At 35.1% G+C, this 14115-nt stretch overlaps 1 protein-coding gene across 2 annotated transcripts in view; it reads right to left on the reverse strand.

Moving 5' to 3' along the window:
• The window catches only part of SEC23A (SEC23 homolog A, COPII coat complex component), a 59534-nt gene that overhangs the window by 16934 nt on the left and 28485 nt on the right, over positions 1-14115 (reverse strand). For both annotated transcript variants that reach the window (XM_043921483.1, XM_043921484.1), the window contains exons 13-16: positions 13346-13452; positions 8595-8748; positions 4715-4792; positions 2868-3029 (exon numbers count right to left, since the gene is read on the reverse strand). In XM_043921483.1, the coding sequence (XP_043777418.1) occupies positions 2868-3029; positions 4715-4792; positions 8595-8748; positions 13346-13452 (501 nt within the window). The remainder of the gene's footprint in view (positions 1-2867; positions 3030-4714; positions 4793-8594; positions 8749-13345; positions 13453-14115) is intronic.

The following is a 14115-nucleotide window of genomic DNA, read 5'->3' on the forward strand; positions in this document are numbered from 1 at the left end:
CCTCACTGGGTAAACGCTGTTGTGAGTTCCAGCAAGATGAGGGCTTGGTGGCCTTGATAAGAATTGTTTCAGAATAATCTCAGGGACAAGAGTCTGACTAATCTAGGTTGAGAAGAGAATGTAACGTGGGAACATATATACAACAAATAACTCTCTGCGTTTAGCTGTGACTGGGGCCAGAGCAATGAGGCAGCAATTAGAGACAAAGCGAAGTCCAGGGGCTTTTGTTTAACAGGAGTGACACTAAGGTTTCTATGTTAATGAGAATGATCATGATGAGAGATAAGACAAGGCAGAAGAGAAAGGATAAATTCAAATGCAAAGCCTTAAGAAATGAATGGGATTCACGGTTTAAATGGAGAGTTTGAAATCTGACAGGAGCAGGCAGTGGGATTCCATTTTTCTTCTAAACACTTTTTGACATTTTCCAGATGTTGACAATTTACATATATTACTAAGACAGTATGGTACTGGCACAAAGACAGAAATATAGATCAATGGAACAGAATTGAAAGCCCAGAGATAAATCCACGAACCTATGGACACCTTATCTTTGACAAAGGAGGCAAGGATATACAATGGAAAAAAGACAACCTCTTTAACAAGTGGTGCTGGGAAAACTGGTCAACCACTTGTAAAAGAATGAAACTAGAACACTTTCTAACACCATACACAAAAATAAACTCAAAATGGATTAAAGATCTAAATGTTAAGACCAGAAACTATAAAACTCCTAGAAGAGAACATAGGCAAAACACTCTCCGACATAAATCACAGCAGGATCCTCTATGACCCACCTCCCAGAATATTGGAAATAAAAGCAAAAATAAACAAATGGGACCTAATGAAACTTAAAAGCTTTTGCACAACAAAGGAAACCATAAGCAAGGTGAAAAGACAGCCCTCAGAACGGGAGAAAATAATAGCAAACGAAGCAACAGACAAAGGATTAATCTCAAAAATATACAAGCAACTCCTGCAGCTCAATTCCAGAAAAATAAATGACCCAATCAAAAAATGGGCCAAAGAACTAAACAGACATTTCTCCAAAGAAGACATACAGATGGCTAACAAACACATGAAAAGATGCTCAACATCACTCATTATCAGAGAAATGCAAATCAAAACCACAATGAGGTACCATTACACGCCAGTCAGGATGGCTGCTATCCAAAAGTCTACAAGCAATAAATGCTGGAGAGGGTGTGGAGAAGAGGGAACCCTCTTACACTGTTGGTGGGAATGCAAACTAGTACAGCTGCTATGGAGAACAGTGTGGAGATTCCTTAAAAAACTGGAAATAGAACTGCCATATGACCCAGCAATCCCACTTCTGGGCGTACACACTGAGGAAACCAGATCTGAAAGAGACACGTGCACCCCAATGTTCATCGCAGCACTGTTTATAATAGCCAGGACATGGAAGCAACCTAGATGCCCATCAGCAGACGAATGGATAAGGAAGCTATGGTACATATACACAATGGAATATTACTCAGCCATTAAAAACAATTCATTTGAATCAGTTCTAAGGAGATGGATGAAACTGGAGCCCATTATACAGAGTGAAGTAAGCCAGAAAGATAAAGACCAGTACAGTATACTAACGCATATATATGGAATTTAAAAAGATGGTAACGATAACCCAATATGCAAAACAGAAAAAGAGACACAGATGTACAGAACAGACTTTGGGACTCTGGGAGAAGGTGAGGGTGGGATATTCTGAGAGAACAGCATTGAAACAAGTATACTAGCAAAGGTGAAACAGACCACCAGCCCAGGTTGGATGCAAGAGACAAGTGCTCAGGGCTGGTGCACTTGGAAGACCCAGAAGGATGGGATGGGGAGGGAGGCGGCAGGGGGGATTGGGATGGGGAACACATGTAAATCCATGGCTGATTCATGTCAGTGTATGGCAAAAACCACTACAATATTGTAAAGTAATTAGCCTCCAACTAATAAAAATAAATGAAAAAAAATAATTTAAAAAAAAAAGATATTTCTAAAACTTACTTTCCTCATTCAAACAACTGTGAGACCAATTATATAGCTAGACCAATTAAAAATGTATTTTCTAGAAATGTAAAAACTATGACAAATTACTTTAAAAAATAGCAACAAAATATAACTTTTTAACCATCATTTTTTTACAAAAGTGAATAAAGGCAGCATTAGAGATCATTAATCAATAGATATTATATTCTCTTTATACTGACCCTTCCTAAAGTTATTATTTTCAAATATAGTCATTATATACTTTTAAGTGAACAAATTGTTTTAATCATGAAACAGAAAAACTATCTATTTGAAAATAGGTTAAAATAATTGGGACAGTTTGCTAAAAAGGCAAAATGGATAGCTTTATCATTTTTCTGAGTATATATCTTTATAATCAACTGTATCTTATGTTCCAAAAGAATATAGGATAATGGGACTGTATTAAACAAGAGGCTTTGTTTAGACAGAATGCCCTAATTGTCAGACAGTAAACTCTGGAATACAGCTTATAGAACCAACATCACCTGCAGACACTGGTAAAGACATAAGACTAGTCATGAGCCCTGTAGGATTTTTATCAACCAAATGACTAGACAAAATGATCTTTTAAAAAGTCTGTTAAAAAATTTTTTAAATAAATAAAAAGTCTCTTATAGCTGTTTATTTTTTAATAATTTCCTAATATAGCCTAGCATTTTATCTAGCATAAACACTCATAAATATTAAGAGTATATATGAATAAGAAGATATTCATGCTTGAATTAAATTCTCACATTTAATAACTATATTTCAAGAAAGACCTAGTTGTTTTACTTTAATAGCACACAGCACAGTAACAAAACCAATTTCTTTTTCTACCCCCTTACCTCTGGTGGTCCACTAAAAGAATAAGCATATAGAATAGGCTGAATCATGATGAGAGACTGGGTCAAGTCTTGACGCATAAAGTGGTGACGATAATATGAACTCTCATCAGGACTATTGTTAAAAACTTGCAAGAAAGGAGATCTTCTTAAATGAAACATAAACTACAAGATAAAACACGCAAGATAGCTTTTACTGATTTTAATACAGCAACAGAAGTTTATTACTATGAACATATTTGATTACAACCATTAATACAAAAAAACAACTTACAATAAGAACATTCTAAATTGTATTTCTCAGAATTTTACCCATGATATTTATCAGTTACTTAAAAATGCAACTCAACAACAACTAAAAAGTAAAAGAGATGACTCAAAAGAAAAACAAGACTAGGGACAAAAACCCCTTGTTTGGATCTAAGTCAAATATTTAGACTAAGGGCTTCCCTGGTGCCTCAGTGGTAAAGAATCCGCCTGCCAATGCAGGAGACACAGTTTCAATCCCTGAGATGGAAGATCCCCTGGAGAAGGAAATGGCAATCCACTCCAGTATTCTTGCCGGGAGAATTCCAAGGACAGAGGAATCTGGCGAGCTACAATCCATAGGGGCACAAAAGAGTTGGACACGACTTAGTGACTAAACAACAATAACTTAGACTAATGCCCTCAATTCCCTTACTATTTTCTGATATGAAGTGAGGTCCGAGAATTCTCAAAACACAAAGGGTTGCCTCCCTTAAGACAAGTGAGTGAGTGACAGTCACTTAGTTGTACCTGACTCTTTTCGACCCCATGGACTATATATAGCCTGCCAGGCTCCTCTGTCCATGGAATTCTCCAGGCAAGAATACTGGAGTGGGTAGCCATTCCCTCTCCATTAAGACAATGCCTTATTCTAATTCTCCAAAATCTCAACCAGAGACTTGGGGAAGTCTCCCCCTATAAACATGGAGTTTCTAGGTTACAGATCAATAAAGTATTTTCAAAAAATAAGAGTATCTCTGAAAAGAAGGCCGGAGATTTAAACAAAGTTTTTGTGAGGAGCAAAAATTTGAATTTCCGTATCTCAATATTAATCATCCTTCCAGGTTAAGGTAAAATAAAATATCACTTCTTCCATAAAGATATACCAAATAATCCATTTGGAAGGATTCTTTAAAGTTTCCTTTAAATATTGTGTCTCTCTTGTAGTGTTGTATCTCACTTTCTTTTCTGCATTGTTTACATATATTTCAGATCTCATCCTTCAAAATGAAAGCTCCTTGAAAACAGAATCCATGTCAACCATCTTTATTCTCCTAAATTACTTGCACTTCGTATATACTCAGCTGAATAAATATTATCTCTATTACTCATCATATAAACCTATATTTTTGAGAATATCTACCAAAACAACAGACAGACAGACTCCACTATCCAAGTAGAAAGGTTCTGTAAGATAAAGGTTCTCTTCTATTTATCTGGGATGTCTCCATAAAGTTGTCCTCAGGCAGTGATACCCATAAGACTAGCAGATTGTTAAGATTATTTCCTTTCGGCAGTACTGCAATTAGTTAGATCCCTTTTATCAGATGGAAAGCTAATCTGCTTCATACCAAATTGTGCTCCCCGATAAGGTTCTGGTGTAAATTTCTACTCACCACAAATAAATGCTATATGCAAGGTTATCATAAAAATACTACTTACTTTTCACTAACTATTCAACCATAATACTATTTTCTTAGCTATCTCAAAACTTAAAACCTAACCAAAAGAATAATCCTGTAAGATGAGTAATAAAGGCAACAGGAAAAGTGAGACCCAACGCTATTATCAACACTAAGAACACAGATCTCCTGTCTACTCACCTGTGGATAAAGGGAGAAAGTTTCTGAAAATCTGAAGGAACTTGGATCATCTTTGTGATACTCGCCAAACTTCTGACACTAAATTAAATAAAACTTGTTAGTAATACATTCTCTGGCACAGAGCTAAAACTTCTGCCTATGTGTTTTCTATTTTTAAAAAGTTATTCTCTTTAGGAGGCAGATACTTGACACAGGATAAAACTGGGATATTATTTATAGACTTACCAAGATAATGATTATAAAAAAAGACAGAAATTTGAATTTTGGAAGCAAACAATACATTTGCTTCAGTGCAGAACAACTCACCTTAAAAGTGTCTAAATTTTTTTAAACTAAGTGTCTCTGATAGCAAATAAAGAGCTCTGGATGATGGCCCAAAGAGCTCAATATGTGCCCCCTAAGACCCTACCTAAAAAAGACAATAGTCTACAGACAGAAAGATGTACTGTCAAGATACCATAGTGGCTCTAAAGGCAAAATGATGGTATAAAATTGGGTACACTCGAAAAAATACCAAAAAGAAAGAGCTACTGAGGAAAAGAAAATCAAGATAAACAGGTAAACCAGTAAACAAAGAACACAAAGGCAGAAATTAAAAGACAATAAAGGAGACACATACTCTAGCAATAGGGAAGTAAACTCTCCATGATAATATAACAAAAGGCGTCAAAATAACTAAGATAATCCACAGGAGAAAGTGCTCAGCACAATGGCTGACACTAAGCACCAGTAAATGGTAGCTTCCTCTTTGTTCTTCAGCAAAGTCTCTGACCTGAAAAGTTTCTATAGTACTTATGTAACTGGTCTACTTCCTGGCGACATCTATAGTACTTGCATATAATCAAGGGCAAAAATAACAAGCAAAAAGTAACAAAAGATTCACTGCTGAAAGTAGTACAGGGCTTTTGTAGCCTAAAATGTTCAACTAAATCATTTACGTAGCTATCTGTGCCATAAAGAGCACATAAAAGGCATAATTGGTTTGATCACATCTTTGGCTTTCAGGAAAAATCATTTCAGAACCACAGCTATCCAAAGGATAAAAAAGCTGCAGTTGCAGCACTAATCCTCAGAAAATACATCTTGGTATCTGGGAATAAGTATTTCTGACATCAATGCGCCCTAGTGACATTTCACTGATGAAACTTATAGATTAGGATAATAATTTTCACTGTCCAATATGAAAAGCCACTAGCTATGATAAATTTAAATTAATTAAAATTAAATTAAAATCCAGCTTCTCAGTTGCACTAGCCATATTTCGAGTACTCAAGAGCCACATGTCTGTAGTAGTTCCATAATGGACAGTGCCAATAACAGAACATTTCTGCCGTTGTAGAAAGTTCTCCTGGAAGGACTGGTCTAAACTATAAAATATACTTGAGATCCAGAACATCAAACACATTGAAAAGATTCTTCAGAAAAGCCAGTATGTCACACATCATTTGATTTTATTAGAAGATCAGTTACTTTTTCATGTTTTTCGTTTTCATTTTTATTGGTCACTGCATTCCTTCTTTTGCTAATTCCTTGTCCATGACCTTTGCTTATCTTTTACCCAAATACTACTGATTTGCAATAGCTCTTATATATGAAAATTTTCACATTTTGCCATACATGTAATAATGTTGGTAATAAATTGTGCTACTGGTATTTTTACCACACAGACTCTTGTCTCATTTGAATGTAACAAATCTTTTAATATTTTTATTTAATGGCTCCTGATTATATGTTTCATATTTAAAGTCCTTTTTCATCCAGAAGTTAAATACATATTAACTTATTTTTTTTATAAATATTGCCTATGCCACAGATGACAATATAAACTTTGTGTAATATACACAAACATAAATCTCTAATCTTTGGGTTACTTTTAAAAATTTTATTGAACACTCAAATGCCCTAGAATTAATTACTGGAATTGTGAGGAGTAGTTCTTATTTACAACCCAAACAGAACACTACAACAAATGAGGAAAAAAGAAAAAAAAAACTGAAGCAAAAAGGAGGTATATCAAAGATCCACTGTTTGAGTTATTTAGTAGCAGTAAGACTGGGCAAATAAACCGACAGTAACACAATTTTCTTGGAGAAAATAACAACACTTGTAAAAACTTTAGTCTTTAATTCAGCAATTAGTTATGCACAAAGCCAGCCACATAAATGGGCCCAAAGGGTCAAAGCCTAACCTCTATAAGAATATGGTAATAACGGAAGCAGTCCTCCTTACAAACAGCACAACTAAAGTGCCTGGTCCCATCAGTATACCAGAAAAAGTCCAGCTTCACACTGAAAGCTACTTCTCAGTGGGTTTTACACCGGTTGACAACCCAAGTTGTACTATTCAATTTTATGTCATATGTCATAACCTACAAATGCAGTGATAGCTCCAGCAAAACGGAAAAAGTACTTTACTACAAATCATAACCATATAACAAATAAATGTGCTGATTACTTGAAACAGCTTTTAGATTCTCAAAGCAGTAAAGCATTTGTTAAAATTACATAGTCACAATCAGTGAAAAAGCTCAGGAAACAAGATATTTCAAAGCAAAATTTATTATCTAGAAAAGTAAAAGTCACACAGTGAATAAGAACCTAATAATGACCACATGTAAAATTACAGTAAGTAAAAATGCTAGGATAAGATGAAGTCTGAGAAATTAAAAAGGTTCCATTGTAAAACAATATAAAAAATGAATGCATTCATGACATGTTACATGATGTTGAAGAGGTCTGTATAATAGGCTGAAAAATAACAGCTTCCCTATTCAAGCGAACAAGTCAACAGATTTCACCAATGTCATGCCAAGTTGCTAAATGACAGTGAAATTCCAGAGGACTTTTCTGCTGCCCTAAATAAGCAAAAGGCAAAAACATATTTAAAGTTTTGATCTTCTTAAATGGAAACCGAAGTCTACCTTGGAGAAACTATGCTGGCATTTGTAATGATGGTGTCCAATTAATGGCTGGCTCCAAGAGAGGTTTTATGACTCTTGTCAAAAAAAGACAGGCTGATGTTGTCATAACACTGCTTTCTTCACAAAGAGGTACCAGCGTAAAAATGCCCTCGAAAGTGAAAGAATGAAAGCACTGGATGATGCTACAAAAATGGTTAACTTTATTAAACAAATACTAGTTCCCTCAATAATGTTTTAAATATACATGAAAATTTAGACAAAAAACACAAAAACTTCCTGCTAAAAAAAGAAGTTTGATAGCCTAGCAAATAGAGTTCTCAATAGAGTTTCCAAACTCAAGGAAGAATTGAAGAAGTACTTTCAAGAGAATTATAGGCCAGAATTTGCTGAGTAAATAGGAAGCATTAAGAACAGAACTTAACTAGGCATTCTAGGTCATAAGGAGAGTAATGGGTTCCTGATACGTTAAAGCCCAAGTATAATTATCATTCTTAATAAGTTTACTAACATATACTTTGGTAGCCTAGATACAGATAATAAAGACTTGTCTAAGTTTTGTATGTTAATGTGTATAATTTTTACATCCTAATTAATTTCTCTTCAAACTTCCACTAAAATAAAAATAGAAAATTAAAACCACAGCAGCGGAGGAAAATATGCAAAAATACAGTAAAGACAAATACAGCAATTAAATTGGGAATTAATTTGATATCAGTCCCCCAAAATAATAATAGGTTATATAACTGTCACTCCTTCATTTTAAGGAAAAAAGGCATTTTCATTTACTGGAAGAGATCAATGAACTCTACTATTCATTACTATGCCTTTCTCAGCAACTTGATCAGTAGTCCCTCACACAGTCCTTCAGTTACACTGTCAAATACCTTTGAAAGAAATTATCAGAAAGTATTGACCATAAATAAATGCATACCGATTTAGAACAGTATGTTTATTTCTTACCAGTCTGATGAGCTGTCTGTCTAGCCATCTAAGCACATCTGGACCTTCTTCAGTTTCGGCTCTATAAATCGCCAGCCGAGCCATGAGAATGGCAGCTGCCTCCTGGTCAAAAGATGCAGCAATGTTTTGGATCTGAGTTTGAGCATCTGCCCAGCTAAAAACAAGAAGAAAACACAGAATTTCTGCTAAATTATTATGTTCATGATACCTTAGTTGGCTATTACACAGATTTAAATTTAAAAGATACAGAAAATTACTTCAATATTTCAAAATTCCAGTATTACCTAGAAAAATCAGGTTAAAAAAATCACTAGTAGTAGTTTCAGTATAGTACTCACTGTTTTTCAGAAAAATACATGCAAACCTAATAAAATCCTCTAAAATAACTGCATGTGCCTACGCGCTTCAGTCCTGTCCAACTCTTTGGACGCCATGGACCACAGCCCGCCAGGCTTCTCTGTCTATGGGATTCTCCAGGAAAGAATACTGGAATGAGTTGCAACACCCTCCTCCAGGGGATGTTCCTGATCCATGGATGAAATCCATGTCTCTTATGTCTCCTGCACTGGCAGGCAAGCTCTTGACCACTAGTGCCACCACAGAAGCAGCAGATTTCCAAACACATTCCTTAAAACATTAAGATCTTTACACATAAAAATAACAGCATAACTATCTGTGTGTGTATGCACACAGATACACGGGTTGGTATCACAACAAACTGTGGAAAATTCAACAGTTAGAACTGGACATGGAACAACAGACTGGTTCCAAATCGGGAAAGGAGTACATCAAGGCTACATATTGGCACCATGCTTATTTAACTTATAAGCAGAGTACATCATAAGAAATGCTGGACTGGATGAAGCACAAGCTGGAATCAAGATTGCTGGGAGAAATATCAATAACCTCAGATTCACAGATGACACCACCTTTATGGCAGAAAGCGAAGAACTAAAGAGCCTCTTGATGAAACTGAAAGAGGAGAGTGAAAAAGTTGGCTTAAAACTCAATATTCAGAAAACTAAGATCATGGCATCCAGTCCCATCACTTCATGGCAAATAGATGAAGAAACAGTGGAAACAGTGACAGACTTGATTTTTGTGGGCTTCAAAATCACTGCAGATGGTGACTACAGCCATGAAATTAAAAGGCACTTGCTCCTTGGAGGAAAAGTTATGACCAACCTAGACAAACCTATCAAAAAGCAGAGACATTACTCTGCCAACAAAGGTCCATCTAGTCAAAGCTATGGTTTTTCCAGTAGTCATGTATGGATGTGAGAGTTGGACTATAAAGAAAGCTGAGCACCAATGAATTGATGCTTTTGAACTGTGATGCTGGAGAAGACTCTTGAGAGTCCCTTGGATTGCAAGGAGATCCAACCAGTCCATCCTAAAGGAAATCAGTCCTGAATATTCATTGAAAGGACTGAAGCTGAAACTGAAACTCCAATACTTTGGCCATCTGATGTGAAGAAGTGATTCATTTGAAAAGACTGATGCTGGGAAAGACTAAAAGCAGGAGGAAAAGGGAACGACAGAGGATGTGATGGTTAGATGGTATCACTGACTGAATGGACATGAATTTGAGTAAACCCCAGGAGTTGGTGATGGACAGGGAGGCCTGGCGTGCTGCAGTCCATGGAGTCACAAAGAGTCGGACACGACTGAGCGACTGAACTGAACTGCACTGACATGGGTTGGTATATCAGATTTTAAAAATTCATTTCTTCAATCTTATAAAAACAGAAAAATGGAAATGCAAAAAATTAAGTTTTCTCCCAGACTAAATAATTACCATTTCCTAAACTGGAAAATGAATAAAATATCAGAATTTTTTCTCATTGGTCTTTAATTCAATTATTAGTAATAAAAATTATCTAATTAAAATTATTATGTATTCTTTTCTCTCCATATTGACACAATAAAACAATCAAAAATAATAAGTAAAATTTTAGTCTAAGTGATTCATTTGATATTATATATAAAATAACACAAATTATTAAACTCACTTGCACTATAAATCTAATCCAGTCAAGCTGATAAAGGGGAGACCCATCAATAGCTTTTGTTTGTTTGTCTAACATTCCACAGGCAGAGTTTTTTAATACTTCAGCTGATCCTGTTCCTAAAGTACCTCACTTTAAGCAATTCTGGCAATACTTATAGCTTTGTGAAAAGCTGAACCACTTTTATATGACTCAGAGCTCTAAGAAGGGATCCCAAGAAAACTCAGGCAGCAACACTCAAATTCTTCTTTCTTCCTTTGCTTTCAATTTTTTTTCAAGTAGACAAATAATTGTTTAATATTTTCCAGGTGACTTATAGCCATAGATTATCTCAGTCTAATGAAATACCAAGAAGCAGAAAACAATGAGAATGAATAAAGGAATAAGAATTGGTGATTTAAAGGTTATTTTTAGCACAATTTAAACAATTAGTGATTATACTAATAGTTTAATTTAATTACTTTTTAACTAAAAAAATAACATAGAACTAAAACCAAAGCTGTTGCTTGCTTGTTTGGCCATGCAGCAGGGCTTGCAGAATCTTAGTTCCCCAACCAGGGAGTGAACCAGGGCCAACAGCAGTTGAAGTACCAATGGTTAGGACCACTAGACCACCACGGAATTCTCAAAAGCAAAATTGTTTTAAATAGCAATTTCCCCAACTTGTACGACCATGATATTCACTTGTTGAAACATTTTTCTCCTGAAAACATAACGGTTCAACAGTGAAAAATACATTAGCAAGCAAACACATACAAATTTACTACCTAAAGTTATTTAACCATAAATTTAAAATTTTATTCTTAAAGTTTAAAGGGTTTGTTCACATTGCAAAATCTGTCTTCTGTATTTTCAATACTCCTTCACTATGATTCTTACCACTAGTTTCAAACCAAACTTTCAAGATCAAAGCTATTTTCTCTATACAACACAGGATAACTTGACTGTATCTCAGGAACTTAAGTCCTTTACTTTCACATGGCTTATTCACTTAACAAATGTACTTACCTCAGCCCCTAAAGTCGTATTTATAATAAATAAAAGGAAAAAAATAAGACTTGATTATTGAAAATGGCCAGGATAAGTTAATTTGAAGGAGTGGGCGCTTTGATGAGACACAACGATATAAATGGCACCAAAACACACATGGTATCTCTCTACAAATGGCCTCAAAAATTCGGTGCAAAAAAAAATTGAAGATCTATAAATCCATGAAAAATTTCTCAAAACAAAAGTTCCCTTTCTCTTGAAAGATTAACCTCTTTTTAAAACTTTTCATTTTAAGAATATTTCAAACATAAAAGCAATGAGTAGAATAATCTATATATTCATCACCTAGATTAAACAATTGTCAGCCCTGTAACATTCTGCTTTGCCATTCTCTCTTCCTTCATACACACATACTTTTTCTTTTGCCAAACTTTGTGAGAGTAAATTAAAGATAGATATATCACCTTCTCCTTAAATACTTCAGTGTGTATCTCCTAAGAACAAAAAAGCTCCCTTATACACCCCCAGTTACAAAATTAATGAAGTTAAACACTGATATAACTCCAGTATTCTTGTCTGGAAAATCTCATGGACAGAGGAACCGGGCAGGCTATAGTCCACGGCTTCGCAGAGTTGGACACAACTTAGCAACTGAACAACACCACCGCCACACAATCTGGAGGTTGGGATTTGGGGAAATAGTTCTTGATGGAAATTTGGCATAAAATGGAAAGTGAAGTGACCTAGCAATATGGAATTTAGACTTTTGTATGAAATTAAAATTTGTGTATAGAATAATAGCTGCAAATATTCAAACAATAAAGTCCGTGGTTAAAGGAAAAAAAAACCTGATAAAATATTATTATCCTATATGCAGACCAAATTCAAATTTCCCCAATTGTCTCAACAATGTCCCTACAGCAAAAATTTTCCGGACAGGATTTTATCCAGGATCACATACTGGCTTTAGTTGTCATGTCTTTAGTCTCCTTTAATTTCAACAAGTTACTAACAGTTTCTCTGCCTTCTAAGACATTTTTGTTGAGTCTGAGCCAGTGGCTTTGTAAACTATCCCTCAATTTGACATGCTCAGTTGTTTCCTTAAGGAAATACTTTGAATTCCAAATTAAGCTATACATGCATGTGGGGGTGGGATGTGTATATGTTGAGGGGGCATAAATAAATTGACCTATTTGCCAAGAATCAATACTTCAAAGTTTGTAGCATGAAATCTGAACAAATATAAAGGAAAGCCCAATTGGCATTTTTTGTTCAAAAGAATAATATATTCCCTTAACATTCATTCAAGGATTTTAAGTCAGAGCAAAGTTATAGCAGGACAATAAATCTAATCTCTCTACATACTGCCCTCTACTATTTAACAGGCCATCCAACACAACACTATGTTGAAACATTAGGCCATGTCCATCACTCACCAAAACAGTCTCACGGCTTTCAGAAATGAAGCTGGAATTTAAATACATTTCAGTAAAAGAAGAGCTATGATGCCTTCCTTCAGTGTGCATTTTCTAGACCATACCTAGACCAGGTTAAGTTTATACTGACCAACACTTCCTACCCAGACAATCAAGTCCAAGACAGACAAAAGTAGACCAAAAGTCTATTCACATCTAGACTCAGCTCATCTAAGAATCCTTTCCAGACTAACTTCATTCCAAAATGTCATTCAAAATAGGAAGCCAGTTTTGGGAGCATGACACATAAATTAAATCTCTAACAAATACAACTTACTTCCTAGCAATGGTGGTCACTCGTATACGTCTCTGCCCACTTGAATGCTGATACTGAGTCACAAACTGGATTGCACCACGCCCTCCTTGAGGAATTGGAGCATTATGCTGCATAAAAATAAAAGAGTAGAATCTAAGCAAAGTCTATTACAATGTTGTCATGCACTCATGGATTGCATATCCTAGCACTAACAATTCATTCTAAAATCTATCAGAAGGATGCTTATTTCAAGGGCATACAGAACAATGGTGATTTGCCACATGAAAGAGAAATGGATTGGGGAGAGGAGAAAAATTACGCAGGATAAAAGGGGATTGAGTCAAGCTAGGAAACCAATTTCAAGTAATATATAATTCAGAGAAACATGAAAAAGCAAAATGAAGGGAGAAATGTAAAGAAATTAAAAGATTAAAAGAAAGCATATGTGAGGCAATTCTGCCTAACAGTAACTGGATAAAAAGAAATGGAACTAACATAAAAAAGAATGAAATAATGCCTTTTATAGCAATATGGATGGACTGAGATATAAGTCCATCATACTAAGTAAGTATCATACTATCATACTAAGTAAGAGAGACAAACATGTATATCATATGATATCATTTATATGTAGAATCTAAAAAAAAAAAGATACAAATGAACTTATTTACAAAACAGAAACAAATTCACAGACATAGAAAACAAATTTATGGTTACCAAAGGGGAAGGTTGGGGTGGGGGATTAGGATTTTGGGATTAACATATACACACTACTATATATAAAATAGACA

The sequence above is a fragment of the Cervus elaphus genome, chromosome 13 (assembly GCF_910594005.1).
Source record: "Cervus elaphus chromosome 13, mCerEla1.1, whole genome shotgun sequence".
NCBI lineage: Eukaryota > Metazoa > Chordata > Mammalia > Artiodactyla > Cervidae > Cervus > Cervus elaphus.